We start from the raw sequence: 17,036 nt of genomic DNA on the forward strand, positions 1-17,036 counted from the left end.
GAGGTATGCCTGAGGCCAGGCAGTGGCTCACACCTGTAATCCCAGCACTTTGGGAGGCTGAGGCAGGCGGACCACCTGAGGTCGGGAGTTCGAGACCAGCCTGACCAACATGAAGAAACCCCGTCTCTACTAAAAATACAAAATTAGCCGGGCGTGGTGGCACATGCCTGTAATTGCAGCTGCTTGGGAGACTGAGGCAGAAGAATCGCTTGAACCTGGTATGCAGAGGTTGTGGTGAACCAAGATTGTGCCACCGCACTCCAACCTGGGCAACAAAAGCGAAACTCCATCTCAAAAAAAGAGAGAGATATGCCTGTATGTTAAAACATCACGTTGTGCCAGGCGCGATGGCTCAAGCCTGTAATCCCAGCACTTTGGGAGGCCGAGACGGGCAGATCACGAGGACAGGAGATCGAGACTATCCTGGCTAACATGGTGAAACCCCGTCTCTACTAAAAAATACAAAAAACTAGCCAGGTGAGGTGGCAGGCGCCTGTAGTCTCAGCTACTTGGGAGGCTGAGACAGGAGAATGGCATGAACCTGGGAGGCGGAGCTTGCAATGAGCTGAGATCTAGCCACAGCACTCCAGCCCGGGAGACAGAGCGAGACTCCGTCTCCAAAAAAAAAACAAAAAACAAAAAACATCACGTTGTGTGCTATATATATACAATATAGTTTATTTGTCAGTCATGCATCAGAAGTTTTGTTGCTGGACACTAATTCTGATTTTAGGTGGGTGATTTTAAGTCTTTTTTTTTTTTGGGAAACTTCTTATCAAATTAACTATTTGCAAATATTTTTAAATGGTATGTGTGTGTATATATAAATACATAAAACTCATGTTTTCCTCTTGCAACAAATTACAGTTGTCATTTAACATGAAACTTGCAAGATACTGCTTTTCAATCTTCACTGTTTTGGTTGTAAATACTAGCCTTGGTCACTACTGTATATATGGAAACTAAGTATATTTTTAAATCTAGCCTTGGTACTTGATGCTGCATCAGTAGTAAGCCTTTATTTTAAAATTAAAATTTGTCCATGCTACTTTTTTTTTTTTTTTTTTTGAGACGGAGTCTCGCTCTGTCGCCCAGGCTGGAGTGCAGTGGCTGGATCTCAGCTCACTGCAAGCTCCGCCTCCCAGGTGTACGCTGTTCTCCTGCCTCAGCCTCACGAGTAGCAGGGACTCCAGGCGCCCGCCACCTTGCCCGGCTAGTTTTTTTTGTATTTTTTTAGTAGAGATGGGGTTTCACCGTGTTAGCCAGGATGGTGTCGATCTCCTGACCTCGTGATCCGCCCGTCTTGGCCTCCCAAAGTGCTGGGATTACAGGCTTGAGCCACCACGCCCGGCCTGCTACTTTTAAAAATGAAAGTAATTAGGGACCAGGTACAGTGGCTCGTGCCTGGAGTCCTAGTGCTTTGGGAGGCTGAGGTGGGAGCATTTGTTGGACAACATAGTAAGATCCTGTGTCCCCCAAAATATTTTAATTTTAAAAAAGGAAAGTAATGAAGATAATTATATTAAAATATTTTGATTTACATTAAAGTATCGCTGTAGCTTGTGTTACCTACATAAAGTATTTTTGAAAAACGTATAGTATGTCAGTGTGTAGAAGAAAATTATTTGAACTAAATCAGTTTGTTGATAATGACTAAATAGATGGTGTATTTATATACAAAGACTAAATCAGTGGTATATTTATGTGTAATACTAGAAACTGCACATGCCAACGACCCCCCTACAACCTGATGATGATAAATATCTCACATGTTGTGACAGTTAACGTACTTGTAGTCTTACCAAAGCAATGAAATGTTTAATGGGAACATATTTTAAAATGCATCAATATTTAAATCAAAATTAATTAAAATAAAATAGTCAGTTTTTAATAATCTTGGGAGTGGCTACTATATTGCACAGTGCAGGTATTATTGTGATTTTCTCAACTTTGGCAGAAATTGATAAAGAAGGTGTGATTGAACCAGACACTGATTCTCCTCAAGAAATGGGAGATGAAAATGCAGAGGTAAGTTCGGTGACTTGATTTCCTGCTTTCCTGCTTATTCTAAGAAATGTGAAAGGTCCTATTGTTGCAATTATTTTATGACACGATTCTTCCAGGAAAAGTGCGTAGTAAATCTTTCTCTGATTTCAGGCATTTAGGCAAGCATTGTATTTTACTACTAAAATACTTGTGAAAATAAATACTGTTACTTTCTGTTTTATCTGTTTTTTAAGTTTGCATCTGGTGTGACTGCTTGCTTGCACTGTAACGCAGAATTCACTTAAAATACGTATCTACTAGAATTCTCTTAAAATACATATTTACTAGTGGAATTGCTCTTAATGGAATATCTAATGCCAAATTGTATTCCAAAATGGTTTTGTCATAACGGGCCCTCAAGGGAGTGAAAATTGGTTCTTGGGAGGAGGGCTTGAAAAAAAATTCTACGTATTACAATGGTTAGTGGTACTCCAAAGACTCATAGAATATTAATATGTAGTGTATCTGTGGTATTAAAATTGGGGATGTGGAAATGAGGAAAAGATGTCTAAAAAGGCTCCTTGGTGTCTGATAAAACAATTGAGAAACTCTGTAATATAGTAATAGCAGTTTTAAAAGATTGGTTTTTATCCTTAAAGCTTGATATTACCAAATTTCATCTTTGCCAGTATTGTGGGAAATGGTGTCTTTTTTTGGCTTTTAATTTGCATTTTCCTGGCCAGACACAGTGGCTCACACCTGTAATCCCAGCACTTTGGGAGGCTGAGGTGGGTGGATATCTGAGGTCAGGAGTTTGAGACCAGCCTGGCCAACATGGTGAAGCCTTGTCTCTACTAATAATACAAAAATTAGCCAGGCATGGTGGTGCACGCCTGTAATCCCAGCTACTCGGGAGGCTGAGGCAGGAGAATCGCTTGAACCCGGAGGCAGAGATTGCAGTGAGCCGAGATCGCGCCCCTGCACTCCAGCCTGGGTGACAGCAAAACTCTGTATTTAAAAAAAAAGAAAAATTGCGTTTTCCTGATTGGTAACAAGGCTGAGCATATTTAAATGTTCATTGGCCATTCACCGGCATTTGCGAAGTCCTGTTTAAACTCTTTTTCCTCTTTTTGCTGGATCTTTTTCTTACTGCTTTGTATTTCGTTTCAGTATTCTGGATGCTAATAATTTGTTGCTGGTGCCGCATATATTTTCTACTAGTTTGTGACTCATCTTCACTCATCTTCATGTTGTTTCAAAAATAGCATCTTTTAATGCAGATATTTTCTGCTTTATTACTTTATGATTATAATCACTGTAGTGCATTGTTTTTTCTTTTCTGAACACTTCATACGCTCACCTTTCACCTTTAGTCTGCCGGTCCCACCAGTACTGAAATACACTGTTTCCGAGTATTGTGGGTCTGTTTGAGGACTCTGTTGTTCTGCTTGTCTGTTTTTTTTTCTGTTTACTAATGCCACATCGTTTGATACTGTCTTGTTATTTTGTAGAACAAGGACCCCCAAAACGTTTTAGTCTTTTAGCTGTTCTTGACTTTTTGTTTTTCCAAGTAAATTTTAGAAATAGGTTGATCAAGTCTCCCTCCCATTGTTTTTTTTCCCCTTTGTTAGAATTGTCTTAAATCTAAATCAAGTTCGGGAAAAGATATATCTCCTCACCATTGAGATAAAGTATCCATAAATAATGGTATCTGCCTAATTTTTAGGTGTTTTTAAAATGTTTTAATAACTTACTAACATGTTCCCCATAAGTCTTGTGCTTTTTTTTTTTTTTTTTTTTTTTGAGACAGGGTCTCACTCTTCCATCCAGGCTGGAGTGTAGTGGTACAATCATAGCTCATTGCACCCTTGAGCCCAGGGGCTCAAGGTGCCCCTTTATTTTTATTTTTAAAATTTTTAGTAGAGACAAAGTCTCAAACTCCGGGCCTTCCAAAGTGCTGGGATTACAGGTATGAGTTGCTGCACCAGACCTAAGTCTTGTGCGTTTTTGTTAAGAACAAATGTAAGTACTTTCTGTCACCATTTGTCAAAGGAAACTTTAAAGGTTAAATGTTACGTTTATTGATAGTATTGCTTCTTTTATGATGTGTCTAGGTTTATAATTTTTTATTTATCCTGCTTGGGATTCATTGAGCCTCAAATTCTAGGGTTAACTTTCTTTAGCTCTAGAATATTGTCAGCTGTTATTTCATTCAAATACTGCCTCCTTCCTGTTTACTTTGTGCTCTTAATTCTGAATCCCTGGTTATGTTAAGACTTTTTCATTATTAAGTTTCATTTCTTTATCACTGCTGAAAAGCAGTCTGTGCTTTCTCTGTTCCATTGATGTTTGAATTGGAGTGCTTGTGTTCTTCATTTTGGTACTTCAACTCTTTTTGAAGTCTACTTGGTTATTTAGAAGTCTTTTGCTCATTACTCATTTTCAGAATTTACTTTTATTAAACACATTAAATTCCTTGTTGAACTCTTTGCTAGTCTTACTCTGTTATTATTCATGGCTCTTGCTCCTTAAAGTACCTTGTTTAATTTATGATGTGTGTGTTTGTGTGTTGTGTGTGATATTTTGAAAATGTGTTCTTTGGAACTTAGCCTGTAGAAAATTTTTGAGGCCTAGTTAAGAAGGTGATTGCTTCCATCAAGTCTCTGAATTGGTGCCACCAACTCAAGGTCCCCTTTGAAATTCTCAGCATGGTGTTTTTTTGTTTGTTCCAGTTACTTTGGTAATTGGATGAATTCCAGATGAAAGGCTGGCCTGGGGCTCTGAATTTTCAGGGGAAGTTCTTTTGATCTCACTACTCAACTGTCCGTTTCTGTAGGACAGGTTTATACCATTATGCTTGCCGGTGTTGGCATTTGGAGTTTCAGATTTATTTTGGAAGGTGTCTGGTTAGACCACATAGATTCTTTTCCTTTGAATATAGACTTTGTATCCTATGTCCTGCATTACCTTCAAAATAAAATTGCAGCCAGGAGTGGCGGCTCACGCTTCTAATTCCAGCACTTTGGGAGGCTGAGGCAGGCAAATCACTTGAGTTCAAGAGCTCCAGACCAGCCTGGGCAACATGACGAAAACCCATCTCTATAAAAAAATGCAAAACATTTAGCTGGGTGCGAGCCTGTAGTTCCACCTACATGTGAGGGGAGGCTGAGCCCAGGAGATGGAGGTTGCAGTGAGCCGTGATTGCACCACTGCACTGGAGCTTGGGTGACAGAAGTAGACCCTGTCTTTAAATAAAGAAAAAATAATTTTTATATTTAATATTTATTTTTTGTTTATTTTTTGTAGAGACGAGGTTTTGCCATGTTGCCCAGGTTGGTCTTGAATTCCTGGGCTCAAGGGATCCACCTGCCTCGGCCTCCCAAAGTGCTGAGATTACAGGCATGAGTTGTGTATTTTTTTCCTGTGGTTAAAGATCTCCTGAGCTTTCTATTTTAGGAGGACGTTTGCTCTAAGTATTTGTTCTTTTTTTTTTGCAGGGGGAGGGTGAGACATGGTCTTGCTCTGTGTCACCCAGGCTGGAGTGCAGTGACATAATCACGACTCACTGCAGCCTTGACTTCCTGAGCTCAAGTGATCCTCCTAAGTCAGCCTCCTGAGTAGCTGGGACCAGATGCATGTGCCACCATGCCCAGCTTGGTTTTTTTTCTTTTTTTTTTTTTTTTTTTTTTTTTGGAGAGATGGGATCTCCCTCTGTTGCCCAGATGCACATGTTCTTGTTCTTAACTAATCTTTATGCTGTCAGCATCTTGTACAGTGTTTGGTCTATCTATATAGTGCTCAGTAGTTGTTTGTGGGAACAAAAGAATGAGACCTTTCTCTTCTGAGAATTCAAACCTAAAAGGAGCTAGTTATCTCTGTGAGGAGATTGGGTTTAATGTTTATGGATAGCTGGGGAGGAGGTGGTATGCCTTGGTTGGACGGGAAGGTTAAGCAAAGGTTATGTCTCGGGCAGAGTGTAGGAGTGAAATTTGTTTTGTGTAAAAAGTTAAAACTCATATGTAATTTCTCACTAATGAGTTATCATAATCGTCTCTTTGTTCTCTGGAGACTAGAGAAGAATGAATGAGGCCAGGCGCGGTGGCTCAAGCCTGTAATCCCAGCACTTTGGGAGGCCGAGACGGGCGGATCACGAGGTCAGGAGATCGAGACCATCCTGGCTAACACGGTGAAACCCCGTCTCTACTAAAAATACAAAAAACTAGCCGGGCGAGGTGGCGGCGCCTGTAGTCCCAGCTACTCGAGAGGATGAGGCAGGAGAATGGCGTAAACCCGGGAGGCGGAGCTTGCAGTGAGCTGAGATCCAGCCACAGCACTCCAGCCCGGGCAACAGAGCGAGACTCCGTCTCAAAAAAAAAAAAAAAAGAATGAATGAAAATGGGTATTGTGACTGCACCTCATCCCTAAGAAAGTACAAATTGCTTCCTTCTCTCTCTCTACCAATTCTAAGAGGACTTTTATTTTCTTCCTAGATAACGGAGGAGATGATGGATCAGGCAAATGATAAAAAAGTGGCTGCTATTGAAGCCCTAAATGATGGTGAGTAATCTTTTTACTACATTTCTATGGTAGAATATTTATTGCAGTAACTTAAATCGTGGTAAAGTAGAACAGAAATTACATGTACCTGTCCTGTACTGGAGAAGATGGTGTCCTATTACCCAGTCACTCCTTCCTCATTGATAAAGAGGCTGAAATCACTCAGTATCTATTACCTTCTCTCTGCAAGGACAGATCCTGATTTGATTCAGTGCCTCTGATTTCCTGACCCTATCATGGTGTTTTTCTACTGAGAAGAGAGAGGCTTTAAAGGGGTGAAAGCCTTTAAAGAAAAAAAAAAAAAGTAGTATTAGAACAGTGACCCTTAACTTTTTACATGCTAATACCCTTGACAGATGATGTTCATAAGTATAACAATCTTATTCCTAGTCAGAGCATGTTAGATTCTCTTCAGAAAATCCCCTCAGAGTGAGAAAGTGCTGATAGTATTCAGTTTTGTTTTTTTGTTTTTGTTTTGTTTTTGAGACGAATTCGCGCTCTGTCACCCAGGCTGGAATGCAGTGGTGTGATCTCGGCTCACTGCAACCTCTGCCTCCCAGGTTCAAGCAATCCTCCTGCCTCAGCCTCCCAAGTAGCTGGGATTACAAGAGTGCGCCACCATGCCCAACTACTTTTTGTAATTTTATTAGAGGTGGGGTTTCACCATGCTGGCCAGTCTGGTCTGGAACTCCTGACCTGGTGATCTGCCCGCCTTAGCCTCCCAAAGTGTGGGATAACAGGCATGAGGCACTGTGCCTGGCCTCTTTTTTTTTTTTTTTTGAGACAGAGTCTTGCTCTGTCCCCCAGGCTGGAGTGCAGTGAGGCCATCTCGGCTGGGACTACAGGTGCCCACCACCATGCCTGGCTAATTTTTTTTTTGTCTTTTTTAGTAGAGACGGAGTTAGCCAGGATGGTCTCGATCTCCTCACCTCATGATCCACCTGTCTCAGCCTCCCAAAATGCTGAGATAACAGGCGTGAGCCACTGCGCCCGACCCTAGCCTCTTTTTTTTATATGTTTATTTTTTTAATTCTCCAAGGTAACAATAGGTTACTTTTTCTTTTTTCTTTTTTTTAGTTGTATTTTATTTTATTTTTATTTTTGAGACAGAGTTGTGCTTTGTCACCCAGGCTGGAATGCAGTAGTGCGATCTCAGGTCTCTGCAACCTCCACCCCGAGTCAAGCAATTCTCCTGCCTCAGCCTCCCTAGTAGCTGGGATTACAGGCATGTGCTACCAGCTCCAGCTAACTTTTGTATTTTTAGTAGAGACGGATTTCACCATGTTGGCCAGGCTGGTCTCAAATTCCTGACCTCAAGTGATCAGCCCGCCTCAGCCTCCCAAAGTGCTGGGATTATAGGCGCGAACCACTGTGCCTGGCCCATGGTAGTAGTAAATATAATGTATAATCGGTTATAATTTGTAAGAGCAAATCATGTATAAACTTGGATACTGTGGCTGCTTGAGTAATATTTCATTCTTTATAACTGTGATAGTGTGTCACAATGCCATAGTCGACTAGATGCTATTATATAGTGCTCATGTGCATTTGGACTTCATTATTAGATTTAGAAGATGACTGAAGTTATTTTTAGAATGAGTTCAGTATTGATGTTCTGAGTTGGTACATTTTTTTTTTTTTTATTATACTTTAAGTTCTAGGGTACATGTGCATAACGTGCAGGTTTGTTACATATGTATACTTATGCCATGTTGGTGGAGTTGGTACATATTTTAAACATTTTGTGATTCTACCACCTGATTAGCTCCTTAGAATATGTTTATACTATTTTATACTGCAGTTGCCTTAATAGTTTACTTTCCTGAAAAATATTATTCCTTTATGGCTTTCTGTTTACTTTCCCTAGGTTATTCTTACTTAGACCTGTTTTTTATTATACTACTCTTGCTTGTAACCTGTGACAAAGTTTTGCATACATATTTAAGATCTTCATCAGAGGATTATAGACCTGCTAGACTCAGACCCCTCATTTTACTTCTCCAGCCTTGTTTTCTCCAGTCAGACTTTACTGTTCTAGAATGTTTTTTTACTTGTGCTATACTGTTTTTCTGGAAAGCTTTTCTTCACATATTTCAACTTTTAATTCATACCTATCAGTTGTTCCCAGCCATTGCTCTTCTGTACCATTCCTTTTCTTCACACGAAAGTTTTGCTGATTTCCCTACCACCTAAGTTTTGTTTGTTTTTTTGTTTTTTTGAGATGGAGTCTTGCTCTGTCGCCCAGGCTGGAGTGCAGTGGCCGGATCTCAGCTCACTGCAAGCTCTACCTCCCGGGTTCACGCCATTCTCCTGCCTCAGCCTCCCGAATAGCTGGGACTACAGGCGCCCGCCACCTCGCCCGGCTAGTTTTTTGTATTTTTTAGTAGAGACGGGGTTTCACCGTGTTAGCCAGGATGTTCTCGATCTCCTGACCTCGTGATCCGCCCGTCTCGGCCTCCCAAAGTCTACCACCTAAGTTTTAAGAGACAGAGTCTCACTCTGCCACTTAGGCTGGAGTGCAGTGGCATGGTCATGGCTCACTGCATCCTCAAGTTTCCTGGGCTCAAGCAATCCTCCTGAGTAGCTGGGAATACAGGTGCATGCCACCATGCCTGGCTAATTATTATTATTACTATTTTTTTTTTGGTAGAGATAGAGTTTCACCCTGTTGCCCAGGCTCGTCTCAAACTCCTGGCCTCAAGCAGGCCTCCCAGCTCAGCCTCCAAAAGTGCTAGGATTACAGATGTGAGGCACTGTGCCCGGCCCGTTTTAAAATTTACTGTCTCAGTAATGTGTAACAAAAGGAAAATGAGGCTATCACCTAATCATGTTTTTGTTTTCTCATTTTTTTCTGAACTCTCTGTTCATGTGCCTTTGTAAATTTAATCTAGTTTTGATTTTAGAGTTTATGCAATTTTATAGTGTATTCTAAAAGATAAAAGATTAGTATTCTAAAGCAGGGATTGTGAATCCAAACCCCACCAAGGGTTGGTGAAGGCAGTTTTGTTTGGAGAATGTAGTTAAAACCTGGAGTGTGGAGCCAGAGTGCTATGGTTTGAATCCCAGGTCTGGCACTTAACTGTGGCTGCTTTCTCACTACAACAGCATCATTGAGTAGTTATGACAGATTGTATGGTCTGCAGAGATTAAAATAATTCTCATTTGGCCCTTTGCAGAAAACGTTTACCAACTCCTGAACTAAATGTATGGAGGAACCATTTATTTAGTTGGGAAGATACAGATTGGGAGTAGATTTGGAAATGGGGTGGGAAATAGGAATTCAGTTTTTCAGTTTTGGCTGGGCGTGGTGGTTCACACTTATAATCCCAACACTTTGAGGGGCCAAAGCGAAAGGATCTCTTGAGTCCAGGAGTCCAAGATCAGCCTGTTCAACACAGTGAGACTCCATCTCTTAAAAAAACACAAAAAATTAGCTGGATGTGGTAGCACGTTTCTGTAATCCGAGCTACTTGAGAGGCTGAGATGGAGGTTCCCTTGAGGCTGGGAGGATCCTTTGAGCCCAGGAAGTTGAGGGTGCAGTGAGCTGTGATTGTGCCACTGCACTCCAACCCGGGTGACAGAGCAAGACTCTTTTTTTTTTTTTTTTTTTTTTGATGACAGAGTTTCGTTCTTGTTGCCCAGACAGGATGGAGTGCAATGGCACAACCTTGGCTCACTGCAACCTCCACGTCTCGGGTTCAAGCAGTTCTCCTGCCTCAGCCTCCCAAGTAGCTGGGATTACAGGCATGCGCCACCATGCGTGGCTAATTTTGTATTTTTAGTAGAGACGAGGTTTCTCCTTGTTGGTCAGACTGGTCTCGGGATTTCTCCATGTTGGTCAGGCTGGTCTTGAACCCCCGACCTCTTGTGCTTCACCTGCCTCGGCCTCCCAAAGTGCTGAGATTACAGGTGTGAGCCACTGCGCCTGGCCAAGAGCCTGTCATAAAAAAATTTAGGTTTTGAACATGGTAGGTCTGAGTTGCTTATTAGACATTTAAGTATAATTACGTATAATAGATACCTGTAATAGTAATAAGACTGAGCATTTTTCTGTGTTGTTTTCGTGAGTTCTTTTCAAGTCCTTTACTCATTTGCTAACTGGCTAAGTATCTTTCACAGTGAATTGTGACATTTATTTTAAAATTTCTGTGTTCGGCCTGACACAGTGGTACTCCCAGCTACTCAGAAGGCTGAGCCGGCGGAGGGGATCACTGGAGTCCAGGAGTTCGAGAGCAGCCTAGGTGACACAGTGAGGCCCAGTCTCTAAAAAATTTTTTTAGTTAGCCAGGTTTAGTGGTGTGGGCCTGTATTTGCAGCTACCCAGGAGCTGAGGTGGGATGATCACTTCAGTCTGTAAGCTGTGATCTTGCCACTGTACTCTAGCCTGTGTGACAGTTAGACCCTGTCTCTTTAAAAAAAAAAATTCTGTATTTGTCTTGCTTCCCCAAGATTTAGACTTCGTGCAAAGAACTGTTCTGATTCTATAGGGTGTTTTATGTGTCAAATTACTTAAGGGATTAGTGAAGAAACTATGAGAATAGGACACAATGAATTAAAGTATAGGTTATAGTCTTTTATGAATTCTAGTTTTTTTGAACTTTTTTTTTTTTTTAATACTTTAAGTTCTAGGGTACATGTGCATAACGTGCAGGTTTGTTACATATGTATACTTGTGCCATGTTGGTGTGCTGCACCCATCAACTCGTCAGCACCCATCAATTCATCATTTATACCATGTATACCTCCCCAATGCAATCCCTCCTCCCTCCCCCCTCCCCATGATAGGCCCCAGTGTGTGATGTTCCCCTTCCCGAGTCCAAGTGATCTCATTGTTCAGTTCCCACCTATGAGTGAGAACATGCGGTGTTTGGTTTTCTCTTCTTGTGACAGTTTGCTAAGAATGATGGTTTCTAGCTGCATCCATGTCCCTACAAAGGACGCAAACTCATCCTTTTTTATGGCTGCATAGTATTCCATGGTGTATATGTGCCACATTTTCTTAATCCAGTCTGTCACAGATGGACATTTGGGTTGATTCCAAGTCTTTGCTATTGTGAATAGTGCTGCAATAAACATACGTGTGCATGTGTCTTTGTAGTAGAATAATTTATAATCCTTTGGGTATATACCCAGTAGTGGGATGGCTGGGTCATATGGTACATCTAGTTCTAGATCCTTGAGGAATTGCCATACTGTTTTCCATAATGGTTGAACTAGTTTACAATCCCACCAACAGTGTAAAAGTGTTCCTATTTCTCCACATCCTCTCCAACACCTGTTGTTTCCTGATTTTTTAATGATTGCCATTCTAACTGGTGTGAGATGGTATCTCATTGTGGTTTTGATTTGCATTTGTTTTTTTGAACTTTTATACCATTTCTTTGAATTCAAATAATGAGCATATTGTTGTTTTCTTTTCAAATCAGCCCTGTGAAGTTAGCATGGGTTCCTTTTCCTAAACTTAATTTTATCTTTTTAATTTAATGGATAAAAGAAAATCAATGGAATAAATTAATTTATCCATTAAATTGATTGTATCTTTTTACTTTATTTTATTTTATTTTTATTATTATTATATTTTGAGACGGAGTCATGCTCTGTCACTCAGGCTGGCGTGCAGTGGCGCAATCTCGGCTCACTGCAAGCTCCGCCTCCCAGGTTCACGCAGTTCTCCTGCCTCAGCCTCCCGAGTAGCTGGCAGTACAGGCACCCACCCACACGCACAGCTAATTTTTTGTATGTTTTAGTAGAAATGGGGTTTCACTGTGTTAGCCAGGGTGGTCACAATCTCTGGATCTCGTGATCCGCCCACCTTGGCTTACCGAAGTGCTGGGATTACAGGCGTGAACCACTGCGCCCGGCTGCTTTTTTCTTAAACATAATCAATATGAGTCATACTAAGAATGTGCTATTCTATTGTTAGTTAGGGGCTTATGTACCCAGAAATTGTCTTATCTCGTGAGTTACAGTATAGATGTGCTAAGATTTGCTTTCAAGAGCCAGTTTTTGTATAACTTAGGTGTCTTTTTTATTTTGACTTGATTAAAAGAAAAATGTAAAAGACTTAACTGGATACGAGATAAAAACTTTTTATTAATATTTTTATCCTCTCAATATTTCGATAACTTTTGTTTCACTTTAGGTGAACTCCAGAAAGCCATTGACTTATTCACAGATGCCATCAAGCTGAATCCTCGCTTGGCCATTTTGTATGCCAAGAGGGCCAGGTGAGAACTCTAAACAGAAAAGCATCCTCTGGCGAATAATTTCTGCACATTTGTTTAAATAGAGTTGCTTCTGTGTTGAAACCCAAAAGTTTTACTGAAATGAATACTTTTTAATAACACACATATTTTTCAGTGTCTTCATCAAATTACAGAAGCCAAATGCTGCTATCCGAGACTGTGACAGAGCCATTGAGATAAATCCTGATTCAGCTCAGCCTTACAAGTGGCGAGGGAAAGCACACAGGTAAATAATTGAATTTAATTATTTTCAGAACTCTTTACATTTAAATCTGATGTTTTAAGATGCTTTGTTTAAACAAAAACACAGAAGTTCCTAATGACTTAATTTTCAAATTAGTATGTACTTAGTGTCAAGAAATGAGATAGCTTGTAGACAGCTGCTTAAAAGGCAGAAGAAAAGAAAGGAAATTTTTTAAAAAGGAAGTGAGAATATAGGAAGGAAGAAATATAGGAAGGAAGAAATAAAAATTATTTTCATTTTTTTCATTCATATGAAGCTACTTTTACCAGTTTTTGACTACATATGGCCAAATATAAGGTAAGGATTTTTCCTTAAAATTAATTCCAGGAAAAGAAAGAATGATCTTTTATCAGTGTCCTTACAAATTTTCTCTTGCTTTCAGACTCTGTAAGTTAACATTGAATTACCAATGTATTATAGAAGAAGGAGTGTGCCAGCCTGAAACTACTTCAGTCACTGCTAGGCCACCTGAAAAATTAGGAAAAGGAGGGGGGCATAAAGAGGTGAATTTAACCCAGCTTAGTAATTATACCTTGTAGCAAAACTTACGAATATTTTTATCTTGGGGATGAAGCGTTCAGTGACTTTCACATGTTACATAGTTTGAAAGGTCTTATACCTCAAATGTGGATGGAAATAAAAATGGATATGTTTAGGACAACTTTATTAGCTGTCTCAGAGTAGCTCTAGTGGATTTTATGATGCATTAAAGATAAACATTAAAAGTTGAAATAAAATTTATTAATGCTGTGTCAGCACAGGAAAAGCCCATGCATTGCTGTTGATCCCTTTTGAAATCCCATTAGTCCAAGTATTTCTTTCCCTTCTAATACAAGACAGCATTGGCTTATCTTGTGCTTTGCTTGTCTCAGACTGAAAATAAGCCATTTCTGTGGGAAATCATGGTTCATTATAGTGGAAACTAAGATTTGATCACTATGTGTGTTCATTGCTTCTGGTATGTACTGTCATTTCAATGAACAGCTAGAAAAAGACATTTTAAAAATCATGAATTTAAGGAAAAAATGCTTGAAATTTTGAGTTTATACTGATATTTTCTATTAAAATTTAACATTAAATGTTTTCTTTTACCTTTTAGTTTGTATTTTTGACACTTGTGTGGTAAAAATCTTTGTCCTAGTTTTACATTTACTTACTACAGTGCTATGATACACGTAAAACTGTTTCAGAATTATAATACCTTAAAAACAGTATACACCCTAAGTAAAGTTAGAAGGTTTTGTTTGGAAGTTTTTGTTTTGCTTTGTCTTTTGTTTTTAGACAGAGTCTCGTTCTGTCACCCAGGCTGGAGTGCAGTGGTGTGATCTTGGCTCACTGCAACCTTTGCCTCCCAGGTTCAAGTGATTCTCCTGCCTCAGCCAGCCGCCTGAGTAGCTGGGATTACTTACAGTCGTGCCCCACCATGCCCAGCTAATGTTTTGTATTTTTGGTAGAAAGGGGGTTTCGCGCATTGACCAGGATATTCTCAAACTCCCGGCCTCAAGTGATCTGCTCTCCTTTCCCTCCCAAAGCATTGGGATTACAGGCATGACCCAAGGATGTTCTTATTCTTAGAATACATATCCCACTTGAAATACACAGTCAAGATAACAGTATGAAAAGTTACTTGAATTCCTTTTTTCTGTGTAGCTTATGTTGTTAATAAAATACACAGTTTTTTGTTTTTTGAGGAGTTTGCTCTTTCACCTAGGCTGGAGTAAAGTGGTGCAGTCTCGACTCACTGCACTCCCTTCACCCCGCCCCGGGCTCAAGCAGTTCTCCTGCCTCAGCCTTGCTAGTAGCTGGGATTACAGGTGTGCACTACCACGTCTGGCAAATTTTTTATTTTAGAGATGGGGTTTTGCCACGTTGGCCAGGCTGGTCTTGAACTCCTGACCTCAGATGATTCACCAGCCTCAGCCTCCCAGAGTGCTAGGATAATAGGCATGAGCCATTGCACCTAGCCATAGCCACCCGCGATAGAGTGCATTGGCGCTGTCTTGGCTCACTGCAAGCTCTGCCTCCCGGGTTCATGCCATTCTCCTGCCTCAGCCTCCAGAGTAGCTGGGACTACAGGTGTCTGCCACCACGGCTGGCTCATTTTTTGTATTTTTAGTAGAGACAGGGTTTCACCATGTTAGCCAGGATGGTCTTGATCTCCTGACCTCGCGATCTGCCTGCCTCGGCTTCCCAAAGTGCTGGGATTACAGACGTGAGCCACCGCACCCAGCCACACAGCTTACTTGTTTGTATTGAGGTTTAGGATTTGCTTTATTTCCATTTTTCTGATTTTATTTTTTGAGTATGTAAAGCATTTAAATGTTTGAAGAGTTACACCTGAGTTAAAAGGTATACCCAGAGAACTGTCAATTTCCGTTGCTGTCTCCTCTACCCCATTCTCACCTACCCCCACCAATCTTTACTTTCTGGCTTACCTGTTCTGTGTTTTTCATAAAGCCTGTACACGTGTATTATTTTCTTTTCTGTCTTACATAGAAGGTAGCTAAAAGCTAACACATGGCCGGGCGCGGTGGCTCAAGCCTGTAATCCCAGCACTTTGGGAGGCCCAGACGGGCGGATCACGAGGTCAGGAGATCGATACCATCCTGGCTAACACGGTGAAACCCCATCTCTACTAAAAAAATACAAAAAAAACTAGCCGGGCGAGGTGGCGGGCGCCTGTAGTCCCAGCTACTCGGGATGCTGAGGCAGGAGAATGGTGTGAACCCGGGAGGCGGAGCTTGCAATGAGCTGAGATCCGGCCACTGCACTCCAGCCTGGGCCACAGAGCGAGACTCCGTCTGAAAAAAAAAACAAAAAAACAAAAGCTAACACATTATGTTAGTCCTGGTTTGGGTGAGTTGAAAGTTACTGCTCTACATACTTTTTAGAAAATTTTATGATATTCTGAATTAAGAAAAATTTGGTTTTTAGCTTTTAGTAGGAGATCAGCTTTAAATAGAGGAAATTTAAATGTTTTTATAGAGTTAACTAAAGTGGGATATAGTAATTGAATTGGTTGGTGGAAGTTTATAGTTAATATTTAACTTAAGCCTGTTTTAGAACAATCTTTTTTTGTAAGGAAAAAAAGATACCATGCCACATAGGCGAATATGTATAAAAGGCTCCTAAAATGAGTGTAAATCTGTTTTCAGACTTCTAGGCCACTGGGAAGAAGCAGCCCATGATCTTGCCCTTGCCTGTAAATTGGATTATGATGAAGATGCTAGTGCAATGCTGAAAGAAGTTCAACCTAGGGTATGTTAAAGTAGAGAAAGGGAAAGTCATTAGTTTAAGACTCCATCTCGAGTGCTTAGCCCCTGACAGCTGTAATTCATCTGAAAAACAGGCAAAGAAACCATCGGAAGATATAATCTGTAATTGCTGAAGTTTGTGCTCAGCTCTGGAGATCTCATTAGGTTTTCATGCTTTCATTTCTCATGCATTATTAGAGCAAACTCTGTTACTTTGTTTGGAAGCTTGCAGTGGAATTATAACCGGAAAATTAGAAAAGAGGGTATCAGGTTTACAACAAAGAAACAAATAGAAAATCTATAATTAGCATTATCCGGCCGGGCGCGGTGGCTCAAGTCTGTAATCCCAGCACTTTGGGAGGCCGAGACGGGCGGATCACAAGGTCAGGAGATTGAGACCATCCTGGCTAACACTGTGAAACCCCGTCTCTACTAAAAAATACAAAAAACTAGCCGGGCGAGGTGGCGGGCGCCTGTAGTCCCAGCTACTTGGGAGGCTGAGGCAGGAGAATGGCATAAACCCAGGAGGCAGAGCTTGCAGTGAGCTGAGATCCGGCCACTGCACTCCAGCCTGGGCGACAGAGCGAGACTCCGTCTCAAAAAAAAGCATTACCCAAGATTGAATCTGATGTGTCCTTAGATATAGGTGTATACAGCCACTTTATAAAGCAAGAAGGCCTTGTGGAAGTTAAGAAGTTTCAGTCTTTCCAGCCGGGCGCAGTGCCTCACGCCTGTAATCCCAACACTTTG

The 17,036-nt window shown here is 40.9% G+C and overlaps 1 protein-coding gene across 1 annotated transcript in view; it reads left to right on the forward strand.

Moving 5' to 3' along the window:
* ST13 (ST13 Hsp70 interacting protein) overlaps positions 1–17,036 on the forward strand; it is a 37,603-nt gene that overhangs the window by 13,330 nt on the left and 7,237 nt on the right. Inside the window, exons 4-8 of the mRNA XM_010378025.2 lie at positions 1,958–2,028; positions 6,477–6,543; positions 12,686–12,770; positions 12,904–13,014; positions 16,188–16,290. Coding sequence (XP_010376327.2) covers positions 1,958–2,028; positions 6,477–6,543; positions 12,686–12,770; positions 12,904–13,014; positions 16,188–16,290 — 437 coding nt within the window. The remainder of the gene's footprint in view (positions 1–1,957; positions 2,029–6,476; positions 6,544–12,685; positions 12,771–12,903; positions 13,015–16,187; positions 16,291–17,036) is intronic.

This window comes from Rhinopithecus roxellana, chromosome 13 (genome assembly GCF_007565055.1).
Source record: "Rhinopithecus roxellana isolate Shanxi Qingling chromosome 13, ASM756505v1, whole genome shotgun sequence".
NCBI lineage: Eukaryota > Metazoa > Chordata > Mammalia > Primates > Cercopithecidae > Rhinopithecus > Rhinopithecus roxellana.